This window comes from Palaemon carinicauda, chromosome 33, assembly GCF_036898095.1.
Source record: "Palaemon carinicauda isolate YSFRI2023 chromosome 33, ASM3689809v2, whole genome shotgun sequence".
Taxonomy (NCBI): domain Eukaryota; kingdom Metazoa; phylum Arthropoda; class Malacostraca; order Decapoda; family Palaemonidae; genus Palaemon; species Palaemon carinicauda.
Window position 1 is genome coordinate 29,075,837 of NC_090757.1, and position 15,082 is coordinate 29,090,918.

Sequence of the window (15,082 nt, forward strand, 5' to 3'; positions counted from 1 at the left end):
TTGTAAGTTCAAACGTTCCATCACCCATCTATATCCAAAGGGCCTTAGTGTTGGGACTAGTTTGGTGACCCTAGCTTGTACTACTTCCAATCTATATATATCCTTCTGAATACTTGGATCCCAGAATTGGACTCTATATTCTAGTTGGAGTCTTACTTGTGATGTGTACAGCTGTAGTAGTGTCTTTGTTTCTGTATTTGAATTGTCTTTTTATGTAGCCTATTAGTTTCTGTGCTTTCTTTTCAGCTTTTATGCTCTGTTTGGTGAACTTCAAATCCTTGCTGATAATAATAATGAGATCTTCCTTCTGGTCCACACTTTCTATTTCATTACCCAGCAGTGATTAATCTGATTGTGGGTTATTACAACCTGTGTGCATGAATTTACATTTCTCACAGTTGAAAGGCATTTGCCATTTTCTGGACCACTCCTAGCTTCATTAGATCCTCTCGTAAGTCTTGTGCGTCTTCGGAGTTCGCAGCATTAATGCCATATTTAGTAACGTCTGCAAATTTGGCTATTCGACTAGTTAATCCTAAATCTATGTGTCGATCAGAAATAGCAATGGTCCAAGGACGGCACCTTGAGGTACTTCGCTTGTAGCAGCTGCCCACTCTGAAGCTTCTCCACTGATTACAACTCTTTATTTTTTGTTTGTTAGCCAATCTTCGATCGATTCAGCTGGCTCTCATCAATGATGCCTAGTTCTGTCATTTTGACAGACTAAATCAATAGAGGATTCATTGGCTAAATTCATCAAAGGATAGCCAATTCCTTGTGATGCACAGTGCCTATCTAACTAAGGCAAAAGACCCTTGCTGGTCCATACTAATTCCATTAAGATCATCTGCCAGGCATCAGGAGTAAAAGCCTGAAAGACATCTTGTCTATCACCTTAAACCCAATCTGTCACCCTGCAGCCAGTTACTTCATCAAAATTTAAGGGGGCATTTCCTCCACACCTAAAGTTCTCATTACTCCATCAAGTTGCTCATCTGCTTATATAACCGTTAGCAACCATCAATTGCTAGATATACCGCCCAGCACGGTTTAAACATTACACCCAATAATATTGGAAATTTGGTGTTACTGTACATGAATTAGTGAGCCATTATGCTTTAATGTATGTCTTACAGGTCTGCTATAGGAATCATTAATTTTCTAAACTTCTGCCATACCTTCCGCATTTTCTGGTATATTAAACAGTTATCTTGCCTTTTGTGACTTGTTTTCTAGATTTAGCAAACTTCTTACTGAAATCTTATTTTCATTAGTAAAATAAATTTTTGAATATACTTACCCGATAATCATGTAGCTGTCAACTCCGTTGCCCGACAGAATTCTACGGGAGGGATACGCCAGCTATCACTATACTAGAAGGGGGTGTACTCACAAGCGCCACCTGTGGCCAGGTACTACAGTACTTGTTGTTGACGCCACCTCACTTTTTCCTCGGTCCACTGGTTCTCTATGGGGAGGAAGGGTGGGTCAATTAAATCATGATTATCGGGTAAGTATATTCAAAAATTTATTTTACTAATGAAAATAACATTTTTCAATATTAAACTTACCCGATAATCATGTAGCTGATTCACACCCAGGGGGGTGGGTGAAAAACCAGTGTACAAGACTAAAGGATAGCTAAGTATCCCGTATTTCATATAATCAGTTATCCACAATAACAATGAAATAATAAGTACCTGGTAAGGAAGTCGACTTGAACCGTTACTCTGCCTTTAATAAGATCGTCTTCCTTACTGAGCGCAGCGTTCCTCTTGGAAGGCTGAATCAACTCAAAGGTGCTAAAGTATACAGGGCTGCAACCCATACTAAAGGACCTCATCACAACCTTTAACCTCGGCGCTTCTCAAGAAAGAATTGACCACCCGCCAAATCAACAAGGATGTGGAAGGCTTCTTAGCCGACCGTACAACCCATAAAAAGTATTCAAGAGAAAGGTTAAAAGGTTATGGGATTATGGGAATGTAGTGGCTGAGCCCTCGCCTACTACTGCATTCATTGCTACGAATGGTCCCAGGGTGTAGCAGTACTCGTAAAGAGACTGGACATCTTTGAGATAGAATGATGCGAACACTGACTTGCTTCTCCAATAGGTTGCATCCATAACACTCTGCAGAGAATGGCTCTGTTTGAAGGCCACTGAAGTAGCCACAGCTCCCACTTCATGTGTCCTTACCTTCAGCAAAGCAAGGTCTTCTTCCTTCAGATGAGAATGTGTTTCTCTAATCAGAAGCCTGAATAGTAAGAAACTGAGTTCTTAGAACTTGGAAAAGAAGGTTTCTTGATAGCACACTATAAGGCTTCTGATTGTCCTTGTAAAGGTTAAGACCTTTTTAGATAGTACTTAAGAGCTCTAACTGGGCAAAGTACTCTCTCCAGTTCATTCCCCACCAAGTTGGACAGGCTTGGGATCTCGAACGACTTAGGCCAAGGACGTGAAGGAAGCTCGTTTAGCAAAAACCGAGCTGCAAGGAACATGTAGCCGTTTCAGATGTGAAAACAATGATCCTGCTGAAGGCGTGGATCTCACTTACTCTTTTAGCTGTTGTCAAGCACACGAGGAAAAGAGTTTTTAATGTGAGGTCCTAAAAAGAGGCTGATTGGAGAGGTTCAAATCTTGATGATATAAGGAACCTTAGGACCACGTCTAGATTCCAGCCTGGAGTGGACAACCGACGTTCCTTAGAGGTCTCAAAAGACCTAGGGAGGTCCTGTAGATCTTTGTTGGTGGAAAGATCCAAGCCTCTGTGGCGGAAAACCGCTGCCAACATACTTCTGTAACCCTTGATCGTAGGAGCTGAAAGGGATCTTACTTTCCTTAGATATAACAGGAAGTCAGCAATCTGGGTTACAGTGGTACTGGTTGAGGAAACTGCATTGGTCTTGTACCAGCTACGGAAGACTTCCCCTTGAGACTGATAGATTCTGAGAGTGGATGTTCTCCTTGCTTTGGCAATCGTTCTGGCTGCCTCCTTCGAAAAGCCCCTAGCTCTTGAGAGTCTTTCGAAAGTCTGAAGGCAGTCAGACGAAGAGCGTGGAGGATTGGGTGTACCTTCTTTACGTGAGGTAGACTTAGAAGGTTTACTCCTAGAGGAAGAGTCCTGGGAATGTCGACCAGCCATTGCAGTACCTCTAAGAACCATTCTCTCGCGGGCCAGAGCGGAGCCAACCAACGTCAGCCGTGTCCCTTTGCGAGAGGAGAACTTCTGAAGTACCCTGTTGACAATCTTGAACGGCGGGAATGCATACAGGTCGAGATGGAACCAATCCAGCAGAAAAGCATCCACGTGAACTGCTGCTGGGTCTGGAATCGGAGAACAATACAACAGGAGTCTCTAGGTTATCGAGGTAGCGAACAGATCTATGGTTGGCTGACCCCACAGGGCCCAAAGTCTGCTGCAAACATTCTTGAGAAGGGTCCACTCTGTGGGGATGACCTGACCCTTCCGGCTGAGGTGATCTGCCATGACATTCATACCGCCCTGAATGAACCTCGTTACCAGCGTGAGCTTTCGATCTTTAGACCAGATGAGGAGGTCCCTTGCGATCTAGAACAACTTCCACGAAAGAGTCCCTCCCTGCTTGAAGATGTAAGCCAGGGCTGTGGTGTTGTCAGAGTCCACCTCCACCACTTTGTTAAGCTGGAGGGACTTGAAGTTTATCAAGGCCAGAATAACCGCCAACAACTCCTTGCAATTGATGTGAAGTGTCCTTTGCTCCTGATTCCATGTTCCCGAGCATTCTTGTCCGTCCAAAGTCGTACCCCAGCCCGTGTCTGATGCGTCCGAGAGGAGACGGCGGTCGTGTTTCTGAACAGCCAAAGGTAGACTTCCTTGAGAAGAAAGCTGTTCTTACACCACGCGAGAGAAGACCTCCTCTCTTCGGAAACAGGAACTGAGACCGTCTCTAGCGTCATGTCCTTTATCCAGTGAGCAGCTAGATGATACTGAAGGGGGGGGAGGTGGAGTCTCCCTAACACGATGAACAGGGCCAGCGATGAAAGTGTCCCTGTTAGACTCATCCACTACCTGACTGAGCATCGGTTCCTTCTCAGCATGCTCTGGATGCATTCTAGGGCTTGGAAGATCCTTGGGGCCGACGGAAAAGCCCGAAAAGCTCGACTCTGAAGATCCATACCCAAGGAGACAATGGTCTGGGATGGGACGAGCTGAGACTCCTCAAAATTGACCAGGAGGCCCAGTTCCTTGGTCAGATCCATAGTCCATTTGAGAATCTCCAGACAGCGACGACTTGTGGGAGCTCTTAAAAGCCAGTCGTCTGACGGAGCCGGACACAAGATCATGGTACTGCTGCACAGTCTGTGAACTGTCAACCATGGGGAAGCGAGGAAGTACAGTGACAACCCGAAGCTGTCTAGACTGTCTGGGTCGTACAGACAACTCCTTATCGGGTTGCTGAGGTTGCCGCACTGCGTCACAACAAGTCACTTCTGCTGGTTGTTGAACGTCTTCCCAGTGACACATTGACTCCGTAAACAAAAAATCCTCTAACAAGGACTAAGCTTGGACTGCATGTCTTGCAACACAGCTCAAGGTCTATGGGAGCAGGTGTGGTAACAGACGGGATTAGCGACTGAAGTGGAACCATTACCTTCCCTGGAAGCATGTTATGCTTAAATAAAAGTCCATAGGAGGCTACGCAGCTAAAGGCTCCTCTCCAAATGACAGAGTCCTCAAGGGAATATCAGAAGGAGGGAGAAAAGCACTTTCTCATCTACAGGGACCATATCCGAGAAAAGCTAAGTTCTCTCAGTGAGGGTTTCACTGGTGCAAAAGCAGCAGACTAGAAGGCAACGTTATGAAACTGCTTGACAGTCTAGTGAGTTGGCAACAACCAAAGATGTGTGACTGAGAAGCATGCGGTAAGGTATGCAGAGCATGTTGTATGCAGAGCATGCTGTATGCAGAGCATGCTGTATGCAGAGCATGCTGTATGCAGAGCATGCTGTATGTAGAGCATGCTGTAAGGTAAGCAGAGCGTGTTGCATGGCGTGTAACATTTCTCAGAAATTCCATGACCAGTGCTAGAGTGAGTAATATCGCATTACCGTTCATTGAAAGTGCACGTGCCGAGGGAATTGATTTAGACTGTTTTGTTGATGAATTTGATAGCCGGCATGATAATCGTAGAATTAAGCTACACTAAATGTACTATAATCTACTTCACCTCAGGAAAGGGAAACTCGCCCTGTTGGCAACACTGCATTACTTCATGCATGCTTGCATGGGGTTTAATATCAACATAATATTACCTTACATTCATAACTCATGATTCATTTTTGTTTAGAAGATATTTTTGCCATATTTTGCGATTTGTTAAAAATATATTGCAAGGAATACATATATATTTTTATATAAGTAATACAAATAACCTCCATTATCATAATGTTTGTGTAGGCATACATGTATATGATTACAAATGCAAGTTATGAAAGTAATGAGGTGTTATTATTGTCATTTGTTATTCCCAAGTTGAATGGGAAGAAGCTCAAGTTGAGGAAAAAATGGCAGATGCATGCGTTGAGGTGGCTGACTCATAGTATGAGGTTGCTGCCTTAAGAGTTGCGCTTGCTGTAAGGGTTGCGGATGCGCAGTAGCAGGTTCCTGAGGAACGAGTTAAGGTTCCTGAGGTGTGAGCTGCGAGAGTTGAGGTAGCGGCTGCGCAGAACGCAGTTCTTGTCTCGCGAGTTGAGGTTCCTGAGGTGCTAGCCTAAGGTGGTCGCTGCAGCGAGTGCTGAGGTGGCTGCCCCATTGATGGAAGAGGTTGTCGTACCTCAAGAGATTGTTGCCTCGCTGGTGGAACCGCAAGCGGAAGCGGAGGAAGTAAGGCATAAGACTCCTGCTCCCATTGCTGAGGTTGCCTTAAGGAAGGTTAAGGTTGCTGCACAACGCTGGTAACTGGCAACTCAGAACGCGGTAAGGTAGCCTGAGGAACCTCAACTTCGTACGCCTGGCAGACTGGACTGCGGAGGCGGAGCTCTCGCAGGAGGAGGCGGAGGTTGCTGCACACCGCTGGTAACCTCAGCCTGAAACTCACGCATTAAGACCGCAAGCTGCGACTGCATGGACTGCAGCAAAGTCGTCTTGGGATCAACAGACGATAAGGTCTGTTAAGGCAAAGCCTTAATAGAAGATGAGGTCTGTAGAGGCATCGCCTTACCTCTCTTAGGAGGTGTGCAGTCACCTGATGACTGAGGAGGGTCAGAGCTAACCCAATGACTGCATCCGGGTTGTTGAACTCTAACTTCGTACGTCTGGCATAGGTCTGGACTTTACGTTTAAGAGGTCTTGAGACCTGAGACCAGCGTTTTCTCCCTGAAATTTCTTCTGCAGACGAGCAAAATAAGGGCTCAATCGTCTGCGGGTGGGAGTGACGGTCTCTGTAAGACACGCCCGCAACCACCGAGGATACTTCTGTGCGCCGATCAAGGCCTGCCGAACCCTTTTGCCCTTCGACATTGCTTCTCCCCTGGGCTTGGGAGCTTGCAAGAGGTCCCGGACTGGGAGGACGACTGGCACGCACAGAAGTACCCTCACGAACAACACTGACACACTTTGCGCTAATCACTTATCACTTTTGATTTTCTGTTTGCACTTATTTCACTGAACACGAAACTTTAAGTGGTTTGTACCTGAAACACGCAATTCTATCCTTTCTCAAAAGTTAGTAATTGCGAAAACAGAATTACAATGTAACAGAAAAATCTAATGAAAGATAAATAATTCAGTGGCTGGAAAGAGACTAAACACTAGATCAAATAAACTACGTTTAAAATCTCTCACCGCATAAAGCTTGAGAACAAGAAAAAACTCTAGAAACGTTTACCTTCTTCCCCTAAAGAGACTAGGGAGAAGAGCAAAAACGATAACAACGTTACTCGCTTGAACGAAACGTTTATCCTCCTCTTTCTCCCTCCGTCTCTATCTCTCTCTCTCTCTCTCTCTCTCTCTCTCTCTCTCTTGACTTAGAACCTGAGAGAAGAGCCCAATCATATATATCGTTAAAACATATTATTGTTAAAGGAAAAAACTGAAATATTTCCCAATTTATTAGAATTAAAACCATTAAGTTAAGAAAGAATGAACAAAACGCTAGACACGGTTACTCTTACTGCAACGTGACACCGTGAAAATTCTCTCTCTATCGTGACGATAGAGCGCAAGTTGAACGTTCTGAACGTCAACAACTGCAGAGACAAAACAAAACGTTAGTTCAACTTTGAAAACAGTACGAGACTATCAAAGAAATTCTTTCAAAAACATTAAAATAGCAAAATATGTTAACAGGTAAAACCGAAATGACGGGCTCAATGTTAATTAACTTCGGTACCAAGAAAAGACCGCCTACTATTAGGAAAGGTCGAATATAAACAAATATAAAAATTAATTTTAATAAGTTTATAATAAAAGGAAGTTAATCGAAGAGGCCTATAAAAGGCGGAGAGATATAAAATAAATCTATAACTTTTGTTAAGCAAAATTAAGAAAGAGAGTCTATACTCTCTTAGACACCAACACTTCCGTCTAAGGGAAGGGTCGGCCATTTAAAGGTGAAAGAGAGTTCATACTCTCTTCGTCACCATAATTAATCAAATTAATTCCAAAAGCTAACTAAGCTAATATAGAAGTTTCCAGTATAGCGAATAGCTGCAAATTTTAGAGAAATACTTCACCAAACCGTGAACAATACTCCAAAATCATAAGCGTATCCAAGAACGTCTTGCCGGAAGCACGACAGAGGAAAAAGTGAGGTGGCGTCAACAACAAGTACTGTAGTACCTGGCCACAGGTGGCGCTTGTGAGTACACCCCCTTCTAGTATAGTGATAGCTGGCATATCCCTCCCGTAGAATTCTGTCGGGCAACGGAGTTGACAGCTACATGATTATCGGGTAAGTTTAATATTGAAAAATACAGTTTAAATACACCAGTTTAATCAAAATTTGGTTTATTTCAAATATAGTGAAGCTGAAATTTTTTACTTCAGTAAATGGATATACTGTACAGTGAACAGCGAGAGCTATGACAAGCTGGGTGGAGAGATAGACAAGTGGCACAAAGCATTCCCAGTGTAGAGGAGCGTGGGCTATGTGAATCACCGCGCTGCTTGAGTGTTTATTGCGACTGTAATTTTACTTGATAGGTAATGCGGTTCTCTGTGTGGCGAGTAAGGGATGTCGCGAAGGGAGAACCTGTGTGAAAATACGCTCGACTGTAGAGCTTTTTGAGCATGTTTAGACGTAGCCAGTGCTGATACCGAAAAATCTCTAATAGCCTTCTTCTTCAGTTTATTGGCAAACTCAACTCGCTACAGAAGAGGCCATGACCTGCACTCATCACAAGGGGATGACAGTGAATAGTTATGCCCTCGGCAAGAAATACAGATTGCGGGGATCAACTGCAAGATTAGACATAAACCTCTCACACTACTTATCATGCGTCAACGGACACAACCACATGTCAACATACTTCTCCACTAAAACTGTAGAGAAAGAGAAAAGATTAAAACAGCCGAGATTGAGATGGCAGCAAAAGTACAGTACCTGTACATTTGTACTGCTTATAGCCGAATTCAATACTAAGTGTCTCGGTGACTGACGAGTGGGCAAGGATAACCACTACCTGCCAGAAGAAATAACTACCTTTTTAAAATTCTAATGGCTATTCCAGCTTCACTGAAGTCAAACTCCTATTAAACGGTGATGGTTTCAATTTGTGTATGAACAAATTAATAGACAAGAAGGAAGAAATATTGGTTACATAATTTAAACACAACTGACCTCTTAGATGATGTTAATACAATTACAACCAACACATATTTAAGTCAATCTAGAAAAATATAACTGAAATGAAGGGAAATTTAATTTTATAAAGATGTAAACTACAGGTCAAATCTGGACTGTAAATGAAAAACATAGAAATTTCCTGTGATGCTATTTCAATGTTACTATTCACTAACCTAGAAAGTGCTTGTCCACCAGGCCAATAAAATGCCCAAAAGGGTTCATAAAAGGGTGAATCTTCTGGACGCGCCCTCCACAGTCGACAGTTCTGGGTAATGAGATAAAGCTGAAGCTCTGGAGTTAAATGATCCCGACTTAACTCAGTTTCAGCTATAATGTGGTCCCTGTGGTTCTGAAAATTCATAATTAAATTAAATTGATAGACTGAATATTAGAGAATTATACATCACAAAATCTTTTTTAAGTATATTTGTATTTTTCCTTACTATACAACCCTTAGTCCTTTAATAAGAGTAGGATTCGATGCAGCTGGAATTCGGCAGTTAAAATTTGTAATGAGGTGGCAATAATTACTGCACAGTGGCAGGTAAGCCCCACCTACCTGACAATGCAGTGAGCAGCCTCTTCAGTCTTAACGTCATAAATATTTAAAGTAATTTATATTTTTCCTAACTATACAAACCTGAGACTTTTATTAGGAATACAGTATGACTTCAGTGAAGCTACAACAGCATTTAAACTTTTTAACAAGGTAAACCATGGTTGACTGTCGGGTGGGAAGTAGGCCTCGCCCATCCCACAGGTGGAGCAACATACTATTTGACCTTTTACTTAAACTTAAGATCTACTGGGTGGTTGAGAAAGGCAGTGCAACTTAAAAGTCTAAGATTTCTATAGTTATAAAAAATACAAATTATTTTAAAAATTTGATTATTTCTTACATGTAACTCAAACATTTTCCTTTAATAAGAGACTTAATCTTAGGAAGGCAGGATTCCATTATTCCAAGTGTGTGACGGCAGTACCCATAGAGAATAAGAAGAGCAGTACGATATGCCAAGCACTTGAAGACCGAGTTTTTCCTATTACTCCACGTGTTCCAGTCCTGATATTGACTGATAGCGGCCCGAGTCTATTTCCCAGGAATTTACCGAGTTGATGGAGTGGTACGTTGTACATGTGAAAACAACTCCGTATACAACCTCTAGAAATGGTGCAGTGGAGCTGGTGAACCGTACCATCGGTGAGTTACTGAGGGTGATTTCTTAGGAATCTTGGAAATGGGACCAGTACTTATCCCAGGCAGTTCTCAGCTACAACCATTCCTACCACACTGAGATTGGCTATACTCTAGCTGAGAACATATTGAAGGGTGCTTGTAATATTGACAGTATCCCGTTGCTGTCAGCTGAAACGAGAGACCCACGGGCTGAAGGGCATCCTGGGTACAAACCGTTTAAGGAGGGTTCTCTGGTTTTTAAGAAGGTGCACCAGTTACGACACCTTCTGTCGAAAAAGCTCATCCCAAGGTTTGAGGGGGGTATTCCGTGTTACGAAGGCACAAGAGAATAAGGTCACCTATGAGCTGCAGAGATTGCCCGATGGTGAACTGGTAAAAGCTCACCATATTCAGTTAAAGGCCTGGCTTGAACTTCCGGTCTATCTTAGGAGGCACTTTCTCTGGTAACCGAAGGATCCTGACCCTGTAACTGAGACTCAGAATAGTCCAAGACTTGTGGATAATAGTCCGACTTCCACTGAAGTCTCAGAGAGTTCTGGTTCTAGTAGTGATGGTGATTCCTATAGGGTGGCTGCAATTGTCACATCATAACTTTGGTCTCAAGATTGTAAAAAGTCCCAACGACAAAGGAAAAGTTACCGTCCTACGAGAACTATTACTCGGGCTAAACCCATCCTTAAGCCAGCTAGAACTTATGAAAGGAAAAGAGCACTAGATGCTTGGCTATATCCCCCAGAAAAGTTTGATGAGACTCGAGTAAAAAAGTCTGAATCTATTCAAGATCGGGTGGTCCTCAAACTGTGGGAGAACAGCCTGAAGGCCCAGGGTCATGAGAGCTCAAAAGCTCAGGGTCATGAGAGCCCAGAGGCTCAGCATAATGAGAGCCCAAAGGCCTGGGGGTCACAAGAGCCCGAATGCTCAGTGTCACAAGAGCCCGAAGACTCAGCGTAAGCAGAGCCCAAAGTCTCAGTATAAGAAGGGTAACCCAAAGGCTCATGGAGTCGGTCCGAAGGATCGAACAGGCGTCTCCTTACCGCAGGGGGAGCACAACTAAGGTGAGGAGAAGTTAAGAACCTCTCCCCCCGACGAACCCCCGAAGGGGAACGTCTAGCAGGTTCCTCCGAAAAGGGAGCCTACTCTGAAGTCACTCTTACAGACGAGAAAGATGACCTCCCGAAGGTAGGACATAGCCTTGGAGTTTGCTCTCCCCCAGACTCAGCAGGATAAGAAGTGTAGTCTTCGACGTCAGCCACAGCAGGGGACCAAAAGTTTGAGTGGCAAACCCCAACGCCAAGGTCGTCCGGTGCTGTACCCAAAGGGGAAAGTTTCACCTATGAGCAAGTCAAAGTACGCTTCCTCTCACCACCCAACTGAAGGAGTTCGAACAGAACTTCCTTTGATGCAGGACCATCTACACTCAGCGGTGACGGCCACATCTGCAACAAATAAAACAAAGAGCAGGCGCTCCCCGGGGGAAGGGCAGAACTGTTTTGCCAGGGGAAACAGTACTGTTCCTCTATCCTCCAGGTGGACTTAGGGTTAACATGGCTGCGCTGCTACTCAGTCGTTCCCCAGAGAGGACTGCCAGTCTAGGAGCAGCTTCGGGGAGAGACCGGGGTGAAAGAAGTAGTCTGAGATTTCTTCGACTTCGAGGTAGACCCCGAAGGTGAAGAATCTTGCTAGACTTTTTTTTTTTCCTACGCCCAAACCACTAACATTGGGAGACAGACTACTCCCAACACTCGGGACAAGTGCTGTCCTGGTCTCACAGTTGCCCTTGACAAGACGGACACAGTTGGTGAGGATTCGTCTCAAGGGCAGACATAAAGGTACCGCAGGAGTGGCCCTCAGGTCCACGTCAGGGGCACACGAGGCCAGTCAGAAGAAATGCACACTCTGAAAAGAGAAAGAAAAAACAGAATTAATTGTAAAACAAACAAATGGCAAATCAGGTTTAATGCAAGAGATAGTGGCAACGTCCACACTCTACCGAGCCAAAAGCAAAGTGGGTGCTCAGTGCAAGTGCCTGAGTAAGTTACCATCATCGCTCACGCTAACTAGCGATTGGGGTAGTTACCCCTCACTAATATCTTATGGCTCATCTTTTAGCTAGCCTAAGCCGAAAAATAGTGTTTTACTAGGCTTATAGGAGTATACGTAATTAGTTCGGCCACACAGAAACTTATTACTTGTCAGATCGATTTTCTATGAGAAAATGTTGTTCATGTTTGTGTGATATATAAGCTAGTTTTACAAAATATTGTGAGTTCGTGTTACCCTACCAGGAGTGAAGCCAGTTGGTTAGCAATAACAGGGTCGACACTTAATCTTAGAGTAAGCTAAACATACAGCAGTCTAAGGTGTGGTGGCAGGCAAGTAGGTAAGGATACAGGTCATAGGTTAGGTGGGGAACCTTACCTTCGGTAGTGTTCTTGGGTAAAATTATAGTTAAGGACAGAAGATTTTGAAGATAGTTTTTCCTCTAGTAATAATGTGCTTTCACTGAAATTGACCATTTTTACAGCAAATAAACCAAAAACCCATTAGACCGTCTAAGAATGGGGATATCTTTTAAGAAATCTAAAGGTTTCTGCTCCGTCGTGAGCGCGCTTCCCTCGGGGAAAAAGAAAAACATCAAGTCCTATGTACTGGCAAGTGGTACATGCTGAGCTGCACACGCTTATCCCATTGATAATTATTTTACGGATAATTTTGTTTATAAATACAGTGCAAATAAGTCATTTTTTAAAGAAAACACGTTTTTTTTATACGAAACACCCGTCTTTTTAGTAGAAAAGCTTTTTCCATAAGGAACTATAATAAAACTGTGTTCCTGTTTTTTCCCTTTAAAACTGTGGTTTCAGTCATAGCTTTGAAAGCTTTAAAACTTGTAAAATTTAAAAAATACAAGTTTTTCCCAATCATTTGCATCAAAACAGTACCTGTGAGAGCACCAGGAACACTTCTCTACATTCCAAATATTTTAATATTTATTTTAATAATTTAATAATTATTATTAATAATGAAAATAACAAAAATAAAAAAACATGACAGGTTGTATTAAATTATGTTAGTAAAATCAGTCTACAAATATTGTGATACAATAAACTAAAACATGAGGTAGTAGTTAAGCAAACTAGTTAATTCTAGGAAATGCCTAACAACTTCTATAAAAAAAAAAATCTATTTTAATGAGGCGCATTTGCATAGACTCAGAGCGGTGCCCTTTTAGCTCGGAAAAGTTTCTGGAGCCTTTTGTAGTTTGTTGGGACAGTGAAAACCCACATTTTACAAACATAAGAACATCACCTAACCTAATGTTCCCCACCTAACCTAACCTAACCTAACCTACCTAAGCTAACCTAATGTTCCCCACCTAACATAACCTACCTTACCTAAATATTACCCAACTTAATGTTCTCCACCTAACCTATGAGCCATATCCTTACATATTTACTCCCCCCCCCTAATAACCCTTAGACTGCTCTACTCTTATCTTACCCTGTCCAAACGAACAACATTCACCCCAAGTTTCCTGCTATCTGATTGGTTAGGATTATCTTGTCCAACCAATCAGATAGCAGGAAACTTGGTAAAGTTGTATTGGTTTCCCAACCTTTTTAGTGGAATCTGAGAGTTTTTTGTTGCATCCTGAAGAAAACCTGCAATGCCGTAGGCCTCGGATAAAGTTATTAGGTTTATTCAGTGATCCACGAATCATCCTTGTGGATAGTTTGTATGAGGCCAAAATCGGGTATATCATAAATCCACCTTAATATAGCTTGACTCTATGAAAATTCGGTTCTTTGTCGTCATCTAAATCAAGATTATATTTCACCGCTCCTTTAAATACAAATGGCAGGATTTACATGAATGTTTTAAAACTGATATTATCACAGCAGTTTCTCCAGACAGTAGCCTTGCCACAGAGTCAGAATGTTTACACCAGGTTCCTCGTTGCTCTCTCCACAACACTGTGATTCACTGATTGTGGTCAGACTACTAGATGAAGCGTAATAGCTGCAAACCGCTGCAGTCTCCAGAAAATTCATAATCATTAGTTATTATTATTATTATTATTATCAAATGCTAAGCTACAACCCTAGTTGAAAAAGCAGGATGCTATAAGCCCAAGGGCTCCAACAGGGAAAGTACCCCAGCGAGGAAAGGAAACAAGGAAAAATAAAAATATTTTAAGAACAGCAAAAACAGTGAAATAAATATTTCCTATCGAAACTATAAAAACTTTAACAAAACAAGAGGAAGAGAAACCAGATAGAACAGTGTGCCCGAGTGTACCCTCAAGCAAGAGAACTCTGACCCAAGACATTGGAACACCATGGTACAGAGGCTATGGCACTACCCAAGACTAGAGAACAATGGTTTGATTTTGGAGTGTCTTCTACCCTTACCAAGAGGAAAGTGGCCACTGAACAATTACGGTTTAGTAGTTAACCCCTTGGGAGAAAAAGAATTGTTTGGTAATCTCAGTGTTGTCAGGTGTATGAGGACAGAGGAGGATCTGTAAAGAATAGGCCAGACTATTCGGTGTATGTGTAGGCAAAGGGAAAGAACCACAACCAGAGAGAAAGATCCAAAGTAGTACTGTCTGGACAGTCAAAGGACCCCATAACTTTTACTTCTAACTTCTAGGACCTTTCCTATAGACCGGGGAACCTATTTAGTGGGGGTTTCTAAATTCCTTATTTCTATGTTATTATTTCTAAATTTCCTCAACTCATTACAGTTAAAAATATGCTCTGTAGTATCCTCTACCTTCCTACACAACACACAAAGCTTATCATTATCATTCCTATTTCTATAATTTTCTTTTAATTCTGGTATATTTAACATTATTTTCATAACTATTACGGCCTCATTACTGTCAAGTTCTATGTAATCTCTTCTACCATACTATTCACAAACCTCAGTTTGGTCATCTCTGCTTTCTTTTCTTCTATTTTTCTTTTAATTTCATTTGCCACTTTACTTATTTCTTTTTTCTTTACTTTTTATACTTTCTTACTTCCATTTTATTTTCATATTTATTACATATTT

At 42.4% G+C, this 15,082-nt stretch overlaps 1 protein-coding gene across 2 annotated transcripts in view; it reads right to left on the minus strand.

The window, feature by feature from the left end:
- LOC137625906 (electron transfer flavoprotein beta subunit lysine methyltransferase-like) overlaps positions 1-15,082 on the minus strand; it is a 77,301-nt gene that overhangs the window by 34,256 nt on the left and 27,963 nt on the right. Inside the window, exons 1-2 of one of the 2 annotated variants that reach the window (XM_068356882.1) lie at positions 13,641-13,974; positions 9,000-9,175 (exon numbers count right to left, since the gene is read on the minus strand). In XM_068356882.1, coding sequence (XP_068212983.1) covers positions 9,000-9,175; positions 13,641-13,787 — 323 coding nt within the window. In that variant the 5' untranslated portion in view covers positions 13,788-13,974. Of the gene's footprint in view, positions 1-8,999; positions 9,176-13,640; positions 13,975-15,082 lie in introns of those variants that run through there. The other variant, XM_068356881.1, reaches the window with a different exon arrangement.